Source organism: Lolium rigidum, chromosome 6 (genome assembly GCF_022539505.1).
Source record: "Lolium rigidum isolate FL_2022 chromosome 6, APGP_CSIRO_Lrig_0.1, whole genome shotgun sequence".
Lineage (NCBI taxonomy): Eukaryota > Viridiplantae > Streptophyta > Magnoliopsida > Poales > Poaceae > Lolium > Lolium rigidum.
The window spans coordinates 240,677,455-240,693,295 of NC_061513.1; the positions used below are offsets into that span (position 1 = coordinate 240,677,455).

The 15,841-nt window shown below is 50.1% G+C and overlaps 2 protein-coding genes across 2 annotated transcripts; both read right to left on the reverse strand.

Moving 5' to 3' along the window:
• Positions 1–1,673: 1,673 nt before the first annotated feature.
• On the reverse strand, positions 1,674–4,237 carry LOC124660408. Its single transcript, XM_047198217.1, has 3 exons — positions 4,039–4,237; positions 3,751–3,919; positions 1,674–1,868 (listed from the first exon to the last, which is right to left on the reverse strand). Exons 1-2 carry the CDS (start codon positions 4,205–4,207, stop codon positions 3,768–3,770), a joined length of 321 nt encoding a protein of 106 aa, XP_047054173.1. The 5' UTR covers positions 4,208–4,237; the 3' UTR covers positions 1,674–1,868; positions 3,751–3,767.
• Positions 4,238–6,904: 2,667 nt separating this feature from the next.
• LOC124663866 (receptor-like protein kinase HSL1) lies at positions 6,905–10,385 on the reverse strand. The gene is made up of 2 exons (XM_047201517.1): positions 7,757–10,385; positions 6,905–7,668 (listed from the first exon to the last, which is right to left on the reverse strand). The coding sequence occupies exons 1-2, from the start codon at positions 10,383–10,385 to the stop codon at positions 7,298–7,300; spliced, it is 3,000 nt and encodes a 999-aa protein (XP_047057473.1). The 3' UTR covers positions 6,905–7,297.
• Positions 10,386–15,841: the final 5,456 nt, after the last annotated feature.

The following is a 15,841-nucleotide window of genomic DNA, read 5'->3' on the forward strand; positions in this document are numbered from 1 at the left end:
TTGTTAGGGGCATTGTCTCGGAGTTAGCTTCGACTTGGGGAGTAGTAGATGTATGGTTGTTGATACGGCCCGCTTAGGACCGTTGCGGGCAGTTTGGCAACGATGATGTGTCGAGCAAAACTTGGGTCGCGGCTTGGGCTTCATTAGCTGGTTACATGCGGGTTCGATGGGTTCTCCCGTGTTTCGATGTGTCGCTGTGAAGTCAGAGTTGGTGGTTTGTGCCCCTACAGCAATGATGACCAACAACCGATAGCTTTGGTGGAGGATTTAGTCTACGCAAGCCCAACATAGATCTCTTGTGAAGCTCCTCGTCTTAGTCAGAGTTGTCTCTCGTTTACTCATGTGGCCGACTGTTGGCATTTGGCTAGATCGGTCGGTTGTTGTGCCAAATGTGATCGTGTACCATGACGATATTGGTGCATTCATATCTGTTTTTTGTTGGTTACACTCTAATTAACTGGCTGTTTTCTTCTCTACCAATAAAAATTGCAAGTCTTTTCTACTTTGAAAAAAAAAACGCATGGCAAGGAGAGACCGACATATGATATATGGTCAACTAGAATGTTGATGCATCTACTTTTTAGAGAAGGAAAACATATTTGTCATCCTAAATATTTAAGAAGTTTGTATAAGAAATGCTAGGACAAATCCGAGGTCTTTAAATTAATGTACTCTTCTAAAATTACATTATACAAGAATTTTGCGCCGGCTAAGCGCCACATAGCCGAAGACCGTAGGGGTTCACTCTTTCCAAACTTCCGAAGAAATAAAGATGAGCATTGAGGCCATATATCTTTGCGGCCATTTCCATCTCCTACGCCCATCTTGATCCCAATCTTGGACGGTAGCCTCATTTGTTCAAAGGGAGGTGTCCAGATCTACATGGCCAAACCAAACTAAGATGGTATGGAGGACCAATTTGAGGTTGAGTGGTTAGGAGGGTGGTTGTACCCCAGCCTATCAGAGTTCAAACTCCAGATTTAACATCAGTGTGTCTCATAAAGGCGGAATTTTCATTCGTCAATTTTAAGATCCAATCCGCCGGCTCGGTCTTCTGGGGGTGCTCATAGAGGTAGGGTGTGCGTGTGTGTGTTCGTAGGTCTATTCTTGCACAAGGCAATTGCCACAATTCTGCCACCCTCTAATAATCAGCCACACTCTATTTTGCAATGTCAATTAAGCTGCAACGAGGGTCACTCCATGAGTTATGGAGCAGCAAGGAGGTTACTCTTTGAGTTTTGGAGAAGCTGTGCTTACTGACTGTGCACTACTTGCAGCTGAACTTGTGAAGCAACCTGCGCCCACTGTGCACGGGAAGCCAACGAGGCGGACGAACTAGCTAGCAAGCGAAGAGATCACATCCTCAAACGGGTTAGATGATTCTTCCAATTTTTCATGCTTGTAAATGATTTAACTATCATCCAATAAGAAAGGTTGCTTTCAGTGTAAAAAAAGGTCTGATTGAGAATGCTACTGTCAGGGACAAAAGCTACTCTATTGACAGTAGAGTAAAAACTCACGGAAAATAATTAAAGGACAACACCACCTCACGATAATTGCTGAAAAGTGCAGTTATATAATCACAATATCAACAGAACTGTAGCTTAATAAGAGAATGACCAAACATCATTTTAAAATAGGAAAAGCCTTCCTACGACACGCTCAAATGGTAGTGTAGTAGGTTTAAACAACTGGGTTACATGTGCTTCATGTATTTCCCGACAAAGTTATGCATGTAAAGTTAGGTACATGCACTGTTCATCACTTGACTTGAACACCTGATTTGAAATTAGATAACTGGAACTCAGTTTCCAAAACATCAAGATATTCAGTAGATAGCTGACTGTCCACTCCCAACCTCTGGAAACCTATCATGGATAAATTAGGAGGGTGGGAAGATCAGTAAAAGAGAACTGTAGATGAAGAACAACTAGGTGTATTGCTTAACGTTAAATGTGTGCAGCCTTCAAAAGATAATTATAACAAAACATGATGGAATAATATGGAAACACCTAGCATGCCAAAAAAAAACTGTGGACAGGCTGAAAGATTAGTAATAAACACTTATTAAAAGCTGATGGAGCTGAACTTTCAGCACTATTAATCTCCAGGCAGCGATATTGAACCAACTGTTACATGTCATACCACTAACAAAGATCTAAACAAACTTCCAGCCATACCATTAACAAGGATCTAAGCGAACTTCCAGCCATTCATTACTCAACTGATAACAGCATGTCAAACACACAGCGCATAGTCTAAAATCCAACCCAATATCATCAACAAGATGCTACATGATTGTTACCACATTAAAGGACATAGATGCACACCAGTAGAGCTCAGGATTTGGCATGCTACCCAAATGGCCCAGAAAGGATAAATAACATTGTCCACATCAATTGTAAGGCTCATTTTTAGTGTGGAAGCATCAACGGTACTAGGCAGCCTGCCTTCTTGTTGCCCCAACACTAAGTACGAAGTTTTAGCTTGCTAGCCTAATAACAAGGAAGCAGAACAGCCTTGTGCATGCTGCACGTAATGTACAGATGGAGCAGCACATGAGTATTAAGCATAGCCTACTTCCAAGTTTCATACTTACAATCTGTGTTTCTGTTCGCAGTAATCTCAGCTGCAAGACCTAACTAAAGCACTCAACATAGGTCCACAACCAACTAATTCAGCTAAATATTTGGTTGCAACCGCACCTAAGGTAAAATTTCTTTTTTGGAAGCTAGTGTCTTGCCCTATAAACTCAAAAGGTGCCAAGGTTCTCTTAGCAATTTTGAAGTGCACAATGATTAGGCTCAGCTATCCTTTAGAAAATAAAGCAAAAGTTGTGTGGCATACAACTGCAACATTGACACAACACCCAACTTGCAACAAAAGCAACAATGACCGAAGGGTTTAAGAGGAAAGAGTATTGGATCAAGTATCTAAGAGTTCAAAGGAAGTGGCTACTTGGGGTGTGAGTAGCAACAGATTTAAATAATGTAGGGCTCATGGTTTGCAGTGGAAAAATTAAACTATTTCGATCAAGATCAACTTTTTCTAGTTTAACCATCAACCAGAATTATCCTGGCTTTATATTATAATAAAAGACACAAAAGCGTAAAATATGGACTATCCACGAGACTTTGAAGATTCAACTGATTAAATACGGAGTGGATAATTATGAAACTAAAGTGATGGGGGCAGGAGTCATAAACATATATTTCCAACTTGAACATATGCCCTTCGTTTTCCTAGCTTCCTACTGTAAGTAAATGTAAGCTTGCATTTGAATTAGTCAGATGAGAAGACCAAAGCATCTACTTGATCATGTACTAAGAAAAAAGCTATCAAATTTAACAAATTCAACAATGATTTTTTTTCTTTTTGGAAAACACTCCTTAACTAGAATCCATCAAACATGACATACAATGCAAATACAGAATTATTACTTACAAGAGACATTGCAGACAGTTTGAAGCAAACAAGCAGAGCCTAGAGAAGAATTGGGCAAACCAAGCAGGCCCTAAATATTCAACGAATATAGTGTAAACAGAGAACCAAAGCCACTCAGTACTAAGCAACAGACCACGTGAGTGATGGGATCGTATCAATAGGTTCTTAACGCAGTGGTCTCACGCTCACCAAAACATTATACAGTAGTAAAAAGGCATGATATATGGGTCAATCAAACAACTGAACGAAGTGAGGAGCAGAAGTAAAACGACAGACTAGGGAATAAAGGTTAGGATATCGACATACACCAAGATCTTGTCGGGCTAAGGAGGGAGGTTGTCGCTCGACTGCATCTCGATTCCGCTCAGTTCCACACCCTGGCGTTGCCGCTTGGCCTCCTTGCCATCGGAGTCACCGGCAAAACGACGCCTTTGGACCGTCGAGTCACTCTGCGAATCGACGGGGCTCTTGATGCCTGCATATTCATGAGTATTAAGCAATGAGAAACGATGTCGGAAAAAGAGATTATCTTGATCGTTTGTTCATAGAAGCAATGAGTTGTCGGGGATGAGATCATGTATGTAGACTACGTACTGTGGGGATTGCCGCTGAGGAGCTGGAGGCGGCGGCGGCTTTCCTCTGCCTTAGCCACGATCTTCATGATCTCAATCTTCTCGATCACGGACATCCCCGCCCATTCCTCTTCCGTGATCAAGTCATTCCAGTCGGACGGTAGGCGGAAGCTATTAGCTTCTGCTTCCATTGACGATGGCGGCGGATTCGACAGTAGGGATCAGTGATTGGACCGGGGAGGATTTAGCGGACGCCTCTTCGGATCGCCGCCACCAACATATAGTATGAGGCAGAAGAGGCACCGTCCTGGCCGGGCCGGGCCGGACCAGGATATGATCGGGCCACCCAAACTTCAACCGACAGCCGCACGCTAGCTTGGTCGTGAAGTCACCGCCGCCGTCCAATACCTCCTCCCGTCCTTGGTCTTCGGCTAGCCCTTCTCCTTCCTCGACTGTGAAACTTGAGACGTCAGTGTCGACGGCAGGAAGCCAGTCAGTTTAGCGTTGTATTCCATGGGGAAGAGAAGCAAGAAGAACAAGGCCATCCTCGCACCGCCACTGTCGGATGTCGACGAAGAGGACATTGTCATCTCTGACGAGGATGTCTATTTCGTCGAGAATTACAGAGAGCACAGCCACTCGATCGCTAGGCTGGACAGAGCGCTCCTCGACAAGGTTGTCAGCAGGGTCGCCGACCACGACGATGACAAGGTCGAGCTCCTCTACCAGAAGCGCGAGCGCAAGTGGAGGGCGGCCGAAGCACTGCATCCCAGGAACGAAGATGATCGCGAGGTGGAACCCGTCGACGCGCTCCCTGTCAAGCTGGAGGTGGAGTTGGTCTCCAGAACCGGTAAAATCATGCGCCATACAAGCTCCTGTTCTATTTGAGTTCGTTTAGTCCTGAATCCGGTGTAGGAACGATTGCTAGTTGATTAAGGCTTTGGCGAAAACTGTGAACCGCATAGCAAATGCTTTATACTACTAAACGATTCTTGGGTTTGAGTTTTTACCAAGTTTGATTGTTGCAGTCAGTAGGAAATCTACCACCCATGGTTTGTTCACATCCTATTGTTGTTGGTCCATGACTTAGTAAGATTGTTTTTAGACATTGTATGGAAATCGGACATTCTCCAAGTGAAAACCCATGTTCTACCTATGGTGGAGATACGGTAACGTTTGTGCATTACTACCTTCATAGTGGCATCGCTTCGGAGAACAATTCTTGAGGTCTAGGTGTCATCGTTAGTGGTGGTTAGTTCATGCTGTTGTGAGACTCTGGTTAGGCATTTCAAAAAAAAATCCATTTTATTGTGTGCATCTTTGACTCCGGAGCACACCTCGTCTGTTATGCCTTACATTCTATCCTATTGTTGTTGCTCGATAACTTAGTAAGATCTTTTTTAGACATTGCTTAGACTAAACAAAGTCGCGGGCTCAACACTAGCAATCGCTCTAAAACCCCTCATGTTTCTCTTTTTTATACAGCCCATATCATGTAAGGGATGATACCGCCTACTGCTCTTTTTACCTCCTTTCCAAGATTTTTTTTTATCTCAAAAAAATAGGACGCACACATATTTCAAGATGAACTTTGACCATAAAAATTAAGCAACACAATTTTGATTATATTATATGTAATTATTGTCGCTGGATTCGTATTAAGAAGCACTTTTTAATGATACTAATTTCATACGAATAATCTTTATCTATTTCAAGTAATTCTTGGTCAAACAAAAATCACGTAAAACAAGGACGCCTTATTCCTTGAAAGGGAGGTAGTACATGATGAGATCGAGGTTGCAGCTTAGACTACTCATAGTGAGAGTAACATAGCTAGTAACATCACACACCTGAGATATTTTGGTGACATGACATGATAATAAATGAAAAAAAAAGTGAGGTGATAATTAGCTACTATGTTACCATAACATCACACTTCTGAAGACAAGATGAGTCTATAATCTAATAAATATAACATGCATGATACTCCCTCCATCACAGTTTACACGACGCATCTCCAAATCCCTGCATTTTCAGAATAGGAGTGTTTTAAGGCGCAGAGGCATTGATTAAGCAATTATTAGGACGTTTTGAGAGTAATTAGGCTTGCATTTTTTATCTATTTCCTTTTCCTTTTCGTTGTGTGCATACAAGTGTGAACATGATTGGACCTCTGCATGCTCATTAACTGGCGCTAATTTTTCGCGTAATTAGGCGCAGCTCAATAACTACCGATCCTACTTCCACATCTGCGCCCATGATAACACAGCCAATCGATTTCCACCTTAGTCCCAGAGAATTTTGAGATGCGCCGTGTAAACTATGATGGAGGGAGTACCACATATAAGTAACTATCCGCTATGGAGGTAGTAACATAGGGTACTAACATGCATCATGTTACTACTCTATATTACTTTTCACCATGACTAGTTTTATGCCTTCACGGATGACCCCAGAGATCAGACCGGTCACAATAGGGACTTCGGCCGTTTTTGTTTTTTGTCGCCTCTTAGGAGGCAATCTTGTAAATAATTTCCCTCTCATCTGATCGAATGGCAGCTGACTTAACCCTCATAAAGCTAGCAATCGCTACATGTGCCCTATGTGTTGCGGTGTTGCCATTTGCATAGCAATGCATTCAGTGTGCCGATAGTGAACAAAAGGGACATGTAGACGTTTTGGGAGTTCAAATTAAACTAACAAAGCGTTTTATAATTAGGAACAAGAGGGTGAATCGACCGAGAAGATGCGTACGGCACCATGGAGACTTGTGTGCTACTCAAGTCCAGCCCAAGTTTCAAAACGTAACCCGTTTCGTTGTTTCTGAACCCAATAATAGCCTTGTTTCTGGAACAGGTCGAGCGCCCAAACTCCACATGTACTCAGCATGGCGCAAACATTTCATATCATCAAGAGAAAGCGAAAGCAGCGGGGTAGCACTAATCACACACCTACATTTGGATTCCGTTGGCGTTGGCATACTTTTGTCAAGGACAGAGGAGCCATCTGCCCTACCAGAATCAATGGCGAGCCCCCACAGACAGCAGTACAACCAAGAACACCGCCTATGGCCATGCCCTAACTCCCACCCATCCTCCGTCGCCAGATGACTGAAGAACCCAGCAACTGATCCAAGTTAAAGCGGTGTCGGAGGCGTCGGCGATGGTCAAAATCATCGCCCTAGATTCACCCCATTAGAGGATCTTCCTACTACCTAGTATAGAGCTCCGCCAAGCCATGGAGGGAAGGGAGCTACCGTGTTACTCGTTCCGGTTATTACCTTAGACGCTGCTCCCTTGATCAGAGGTGTCGTCGTAGTAGTATGGCTCAAGCTTCAGCCTCGCCTCGGCGCGCACCTCCTGCAGCATCTTCACCACCCTCCGCATCGCGGGGCGGTTGATCGGCAGGGAGCTCGCGCAGATGAGCCCGATGTTGAGCACCCTGCTGATCTCCTCCTTGAAGCTCATGTCGAGCCTGCTGTCCAGGACATGCTCTACTCCCTTCTGGTCGATTGTGCTGCACACCCACTTCACTAGGTCCTTCTCGCCGAACTCTGGGTCGACCGGGGGCTTCCCGGTCACCAGCTCCAGGAGAACCACGCCGAAGATGTATATGTCGCTCTTCTCGTTCACACGGAGCGTGTATGCATACTCTACACAAATGAGAACACCAAGATCAGACTTACATGTAGTACATCAAAGGGCTATAACTGAACTTCTGAAACATTCACAAGGTCTTACCAGGAGCAATGTAGCCACAGGAGCCGGCGATCACCGACATGGACTTGGGCGCGCGGCCAGCCGTCTCCACCACCTTGGCGACGCCGAAATCCGCGACGCAGGCGCTGAACTCCGCGTCCAGGAGGATGTTGTTAGACTTGACGTCCCTGTGGACGATCGCCGGGACGCAGTCCTGGTGCAGGTACGACAGCCCCTCCGCCGCGTCCAGCGCGATCTTGAACCGCGTGGACCAGTCCAGCAGCCCGGCCTTGCTGCTGTGCAGCACGTCGCCGAGGCTGCCGTTGGGCATGTACTCGTACACCAGCAGCTTGGAGTCGTCGTGCGTGCAGCAGCACAGCAGCTTCACGATGTTCTTGTGCCGGATCTTGCTGAGCGTCCTCACCTCCGCGTCGAAGCTGCTGTCGGCCGCCGCCGCCGCGGAGCCCTCGTTGTCGCCGTTGCTCTCGGCGGCGTCCTTCTTCTTCGGTGCCGTACCCCACAGCTTCTTGACGGCGACCACCTCGCCGTTGCCAAGCACCGCCTTGTACACCTTCCCGGACGCGCCGCTACCGATCACGTTGTCCTCGTCAAGGCAGTCCAGGATGTCATGCTCGCTGAACGACACCTTGTGGAACGATGTGAGCGTCCATTTCGAGCGCTCGGCGCTCAGCTTCGCCTTCTTGAAGCTCCGGTACCGCCAGTAGAACCAGGCGACGCCGAGAACCAGAACGACGGCCGCGAATATGAATATCGAGCGCATCATCCAGACGAAGCCGGAGCGGTTCCTTGCCCCTCCTTGCGAATCCGAACACAGACCGGCGATGTCCCCGCACAGCCCCGGATTGCCCAAGAAGCTGCCCCGGTACGCTTCGGTTGCGTACTGCGGCGGGAGCTGGCCGCTGAGCTGGTTGTTGGAGACATTGAACTGGTTCAGCTTCAGGTTCTCCAGCTCAACAGGCACTTGGCCTGTAAGACGGTTGCCGGAGAGATCAAGGTAGTTGAGCACCGGCAGATCGCCTAGCTCCGGCGGTATGGCTCCCGTGAAGCCATTGTCCGCAAGGTTGAGCTCGCTAAGCTTCTTCCAGGAATGGATTCCCCGGAGCAGCTGGCCAGACAGCGAGTTGTTGTGGAGCACGAGCCGGCCGAGCTCCGCAAGGCCGCCGAGAGAGGAAGGGAGCGGGCCGGAGAGCATGTTCCCGTCCGCCGAGAACTCGTACAGCTTGGCAACGGACCCAATCTCCGAGGGGATGCGGCCGGTGAGCCGGTTGTTGGAGACGACGAGGTTGGACAGGTTGGCGGCGCCGGCGATGACCGGGGAAATCTCGCCCGTGAGGCGGTTGTCGTTGAGCTCGAGCAGCGCGATGTGCGGCAGGCCCCAGACGGCCCCGGGCACGTCGCCGTCGAGGCTGTTGTTGGAGAGCCGCACGCGCCGCAGCCGGTGGCAGCGGCCGAGCCCGTCGGGGATGCGGCCGGTGAGCGCGTTGTTGAGCATGAGCAGCTCCTCCAGCTCGCCGCGGTCGCACACCCCGCGCGGGATCTCGCCGGAGATGGCGTTGTCGGACACGTCGAGGCACACCAGCGGCGTGGCCCTGCCGAGGTCGGCGGGGAGGGTGCCGTTGAGCCGGTTCGCGAACAGCCGCAGCTCGACGAGCGAGGCGGCCTTGGCTGCGGAGTCTGGGACGGGACCGGTGAGCGCGTTGGAGTAGAGGTGCAGGGTCTCGAGCTTCGGGGACTCGAAGAGGTCGGCCGGGATGGCGCCGTCCAGGCGGTTCATCGCGAGGTCCATGCTCCGGAGGTCCGCGAGCTTCCCGAAGCCGGAAGGGATCGCGCCGGAGAGCGAGTTGTTGTAGAGCTCGATCTGGACGGCGCTTGTCAGGGCGGTGAGGGCAGGTGGTATTGGCCCGGTGAGGGAGTTGGTGGAGAGGTCGAGGTCGGTGAGGTTGCGGAGCCGGCCGAGCGACGCCGGGATGGGGCCGACGAGGTTGCAGCCGGCGAGCCAGAGCACGCGCAGCGCGGCGAGGCCGCCTAGAGAGGAGGGGAGCGGGCCGGGTGAGAACGGGTTGTAGGAGAGGTTGAGCTCCCGGAGCGTGGCGACCGAGCCGAGGAAGGCCGGCACCTCGCCGCCGAGCAGGTTGTTGACGAGCGAGAGGGATTCGAGTTTCGGGAACGCGCCGAAGGAGGCCGGGATGGGCCCGGAGAAGTTGTTGCCCTCGAGGCTGAGGTAGAGGAGCTCCGGGAGGCCGGCCAGCGCGGCGGGGAGCGGGCCGACGAACGAGTTGACGGAGAGGTCGAGGCGCGCCAGCGCCTTGCACCCGGCGACGGCGACCTCCGGGCCGAGGTAGTTGGCGCTGAGGTCGAGGGCCGCGAGGCGCGGGATGCGGCAGAGGGAGGGCGGGAACGGGCCGGCGAGGTTGGCGTTGGCGAGGGAGAGCGCGGTGACGGCGCCCGCGGCGTCGCAGGTGACGCCCGTCCAGGCGCAGGGCGTGGCGGCGGTGGGGTTCCAGTCCGCGAGCGCGCCGTCGGGCACGGTGAGCGCGCGCTTGGCGTCGAGCAGGTGGAGGCCGTCCTGGGTCAGGGCTTGCGACGGCGTCGCCAGCAGGACGGCATTGGCCGCGACGGCGAGCAGCAGGAGGGGGAGGAGGGCGCCCATGGCGGCGGCGGGCGGGTTGTTTGTCTTGGCGCGCGCGAGGCGTGTCAGGTCAGGGTCAGGCGAAGGACGGCGACATCGGCGTCGGCATTGGGGGCGGCTACGGCAAATGATGGGGGGAAGGCAGACGAGCTGGTGAGTGCTCTTATTGAGATGGAGATGGATCGGGGAGAAGACAAGCAAGTTGGGGTAGCTGAGCTGAGGTGAGCAGAAGAAGCAGAGCCGAGCTGTGAGAGTGGAGTGGATGGAAGCTGTCCAATTTTCTATGGGTTTTTTTTCGGGGAGGAGAAGCGAATTGCACAGTGAAAAAACATGGCGGAGACCGCGGATTGACCTGTCTTGTTGGGCTCCGGATGATGTACGGCTCGGCAAGAGATGCTCTGGATGCTTGGGGTTGTGCGTCTGGTAACGTGGGGTCGGCTGCTCCTGTGCGGTCAAACGGGGGAAGAATCCAACCAAAGCAAGTTCCGTCGCTGGGAAATTCTTTCTAGGTTTATCTCTCCTCTCTATTATTATTTTTCATCTCGTTTACCAGTGCTACTCCCTCCTTTCGACTCCTTTCGACTCCAAGAACACTCGCCATTCATACTGCCCGACCAGCCACTTGACCACAGCCCAGGTGCTCCTATCAGTACTATGTCTGCAAAATGATGCTTCCACCGAAGTAACGACATCGAGGATGCCACCATCGCCAATCCGACATATGGATTTAGGTTTTCACCCAAAGACAAGAACCAAGAGCGGGAGAAGTGTTCGATCTCCTCGGTAATGCCTTCAACAAGGCAAACGACACACAAAAGTGACATCATCACCGGCATCGACGGAAGTCGAGCAAGATTTTCATCCGGAGAACTGCACACCTCGCTGGAACCTGAGTTCCCGGTACACCTCAGTCACACCCGACCTCTCCACACATACCTCGCCGGCGCAACATCAAGGACGGCTTCATGACTAGAACCCCCGCTGGCCACCAAGATCCTTTGTGCACCCCACCTCCCTCCAGCCTTCAACCAGGCAGCCTCCAAACTGCCCGAGCCGCCAGGTCCCCGGAATTGGAGCAAGGCCGCTTGGCCATCTGCTCGGCCTGTCAGCCGCCCTGGCCAGCAAAGGAAACAACACCGCCACATCATGACTGGAGAGCAGCCCGAGCAGAGCATCGTGCCACCGCGCAAGGACGCGGTCCGCGCGGCCCAGATCCAGCCCAATCGGACCCGCACAGCCAGGCGCGAAGCAGCACGCCAGCGCCGCACCTACCGAGCTTCGTCGCCCCGCCTGGAACCGCTGCACCTCGGGCCACCACCGCGCCAACGCCCGCTTGGGCGCGAGGCCAGCCTCACCCGCGCCGACACCCGCTTGGGCGCGGCCAGCAACGAAACCCTCCACGTCCACCGCGAGCTCCCCCAAGCCGCCTTTGGAGGCTGGGGCCACCGCCACCGCGGCAAGGCCAACGGCAGCGGCGGAGGAGGACCTGGCCGGAGGCGCTCGAGTTACCTCGTGCCGCCCAAGCAGAGCGACGCGGGGGGAGGTTCTCCTGAAGATGTCTCGATCTTCGCTGTACTACAGGGCACCACCACTTGAGCGGCCTAGTGCGCGCATGTCTGAATAGATCGTGGTACATATATGTTGTGGCCCAAGGCGGCAAAGCATTTTATTCTCTATTCGTGTGCCTCTCCGCGAGGAACCATTCCTAGCCCAAATCTGGTTCTCCGTGTCCTCGCGTGTCAGTCTGTCCACCTCCCTATAACTAGTTGTCAGCGTCACAGCGACCCATCATGGTCCTATTTTATTGGGAGTGTGAGGCCTCGTCATTCCCGCTAAAGCCTATCCCCACCCTACAACCACTCACCACTACAAACGTCGATGGACACAAGCCCTATAGCCCATGGTCATGAAGGTGGTGGTTTGGGAGGAACGACCACGAGCTCTCGTCGCGCTCTTCCGCTTGGCCCCATCGGAGGTCAAGCATCGTGTGAACGTGTCCACCGAGGTTCAGTGGGCAACCGCGGTGTAGTGGGAGGACGTGGGGAGAAGGGATGCCATGATGAGGAGGGATGCCATGACAAGGAGGGTGCCATCCCTTCATACCAGTTCTCTCCATGGGAAGAGGCGTAGTGGTTGTTGTGGCAGCGTTGCCCGAGTGGTGGTCACTGGTGGACAGGACCGGCGAGCCGTCGTCATCAAGGTGGAGAGCGATGACGAGCGTGGAATGGGCCCCAGATACGACCAGTGGCCAACCCAAAGACCACTGAACTGATGATCTAAGCATAGTCATCAACATATAGAGACTTTGATCTCTTTGGGTTTCAACTTTAAGCAAGGGAAATTTAAACACCTTTTGAGATTCATGAATGCAGATGGACAAAATCCTAAAACTACACCTCGTTTGGTCCTAAATGTTGGGTTGTTATAGTGGGCTTGACCTGGTTGCCGATCCAGAGGACCATGCCATGGAAGAAGACGATCGCGAGGACGACGACAGAGAGGTTATCCTGCACAGAGCCTAGCATGATGGGGATGGCGGCGGAGCATCCATGCGGGAGCCTTCCAGCGGAAATGTGGCGCATGGCGGCGCTGAGAATGCGCCTCGACACGCCCCACCATCGCCTGTACCCCGCATGATTCTTTTTGCGCGGAGCGACGGGGCCATCACCGTGGAGGGTAAGCTCGAACGCATACCGTTGGCGGAAGCATGATATTTGCAAGGTCACAAATCGCGTGTAGCTAGTTTTCATAAGTAAGAGTATCGTATCCACGAGTGGAGCTTGATTGTGAGTTTATTGCCTTTTGTTACCTTCACTTAGAAGTTCGTAAAACTATCTTTAAATCCAAGGTAAAATAAAAGTGATATTTTAAAGGGCTTATGAACACAGTAAATAAAGTAAACAAGATGATGTGAACGATGGTAAAGTAATGAGAATCAATAGGAGTAAAGCATTCTTTGGAAGTTGAGGATCAACCACTTTCTTAGGTATGGTGAAGTATATGGATTTTGTCTTTTATATATGTTTGTGTGTGCAAGATTCCTTATATTACCACTACCTTATTCCATTGCATGTCGCGCGCAAGTACATTAATTAAGGATCTCCAACGGTCCTTGTTATCCTTGTATACAAATGGTTGGCAGAGGGGGCGGATTGTTTTCACATGTACGTCGCGTACCGTCATTCACATGCAATGATGATTTTTACCAACGTCCCTTAAGCAAATATTATGTGGTCGACAACACACAACATTATTGATAAGAACTAACACACTTCATAATTATTAGACAAACAACAAAATTTATTTCATCTCATAATTTTGCTAGGGGTTCTGCAGTTCCCCAAGAACAAATGGATCTACTCGCACATGGAGAAAAATAATACCATCATCAATCTATGCATGAAAATGGAAGATCGACTGAATACAAATATGAATCCCACTCAAGGTTAAGGATTACAATGAGATGACCAGTGGTGATGATGATGCTGGTGATGATGAAGATTGATGCCTTTGACCTCCAATGATCCAAGCAGCGGTGATGATGGATCCGCTTCAGCGAATTCTCCCTCTGAATCCCTCTCGAAGTTCAGGTTTTCGTGTTTTCTGCTGGTTTTGTGTCTCCTTCTAAAACGGGAGATCGTGTGGATGATACAAGCGAAGAGGCATCCGATTTACAGGCGAGAAGGACGATGCATGATTAACGCCGATGCATTCCCATAGATTGCATTGTGGGGAAGGCGCAACGACGACGAGATGCATCGCATACCGCTGCCCGCGGAACCAATGAGTCTTAGTTAAAGTTGATCGGCGTCTTTATATTTGGTTTGCCGGCCGTTGTGTCTGTGACTGGGCCGGCCCACATACTAGTATCCAACGTGGCGTGGTTAGGGCATCTGTCCGGCAGACCAGCCCGCCCCCTGTGGGTCGGAGTTGGCATTGGGGCGTTGAACACTTTTTGTTGGGCCGCGCCGGGTCAAAATAGCCTTCATGTGTCTTGATTGGGCGCACTTTTTTGTCTGACGCCCCAAACACTTTTGGGAGGGCATTGGGTACTCCGACTCAAGATTTTGTTATGTCCTTCGAAGGTTGCGTACATTATCTTTAGTTCATCTTCAACGGAGAACCCCAAATGGACAGATCTTATTCGATTACGTCTACGTAGACAAAAACCAACAACCAACGGGTTACCACAAATGGACAACGGTCCATTTTTCTGTCCGTCCAACCACATACCGGGACCAAATTTCGGCGCATCTGATCGTGGCACTCGAAATTGATTTTCTGAACTTTTGCAATTTTGCCATTTTTCTGTGCTACAAGTTAAGTTATTTTCATTGTGAATTTGCACGGTAGCAACGGACACCGATAGCTAGATGTAGATACTTTTCATTTTCTTTTAAAAGATAGGGTGAATTGTTGGGTACAGAGATCATCCCAAACGGGTAGCGATTGTTTGTGTCCACGTGCCGCCCTCGCACCGGAATCAAATTGAACACTTTACTAATAGGAGGCACTGTTGAAGATGTTCATAGCTATTTTTGTGAAAAAATCGAAAAATTGATCGGAGCAGTTAGAGCAAGTACAATAAATTCTAGTCTGGCTATAAGGATTAAAATAATATATTTGTGTCTAATTGGAGGGGAGAGAAGAGAAGAGAGAATGTAAGATTAGTCACGATAGAGAGTATCATATAGTATTATAATGCATATGATACTAGTGTATATACTATCTTCACAATGCATAGTATCATGCAATATTATTATACATTACATGTATTTAATGATTTGTAGAATCTCAATACAAAAGTGTGTACAAGACTTGTTTGATATCAATTTTTCTAGTTTTACGTGCTATGATACGGTATCTACCTATGATACCACTATCATCTCTTTCATCATTAATTGATCTGCCACATCAGCTTTTTGCATGCATGTAGTGCATGATACTCGCTATGAGACTGGTCATAGTGGTAAGTATCGTGTAGTAGTATCATGCATATGATACTTGTGTATGATACTATCTCTATACACTACAAGAAAAGTTGCCATGGCCGACGAAGTTGAAGTCGCGCCGTGGTTGCTGGTGTACCATGGCCGACGATTTTTGGTCCCTCCGTGGTGCATGTTAAAACTTTTTTTTTCTCGTTTTTGAGGCCACCTAGCCCGACGAAAGCGGCCAAAACGTCGCGTATGGTGGCCCGGGACGTGGTGCATCTCGAAATCTCGGGTTCGCCGGCCGAGTCAACCTCCGTGGTGCATGTTAAAACTTTTTTTCTCGTTTTGAGGCCACCTAGCCCAGCGAAAGCGGCCAAAACGTCGCGTATGGACGGCAGGACGTGGTGCATCTCAATCTCGGGTTCGCCGGCCGAGTCAACGCAAATCCGCACCGCCGAAGGATGTAGGGCCCAGATGGCAGCCTCTCTGGCATTGTTTTTTTTCTCGATCGCGCCATCTCGTTCAACATTCTCCGATCGAGCC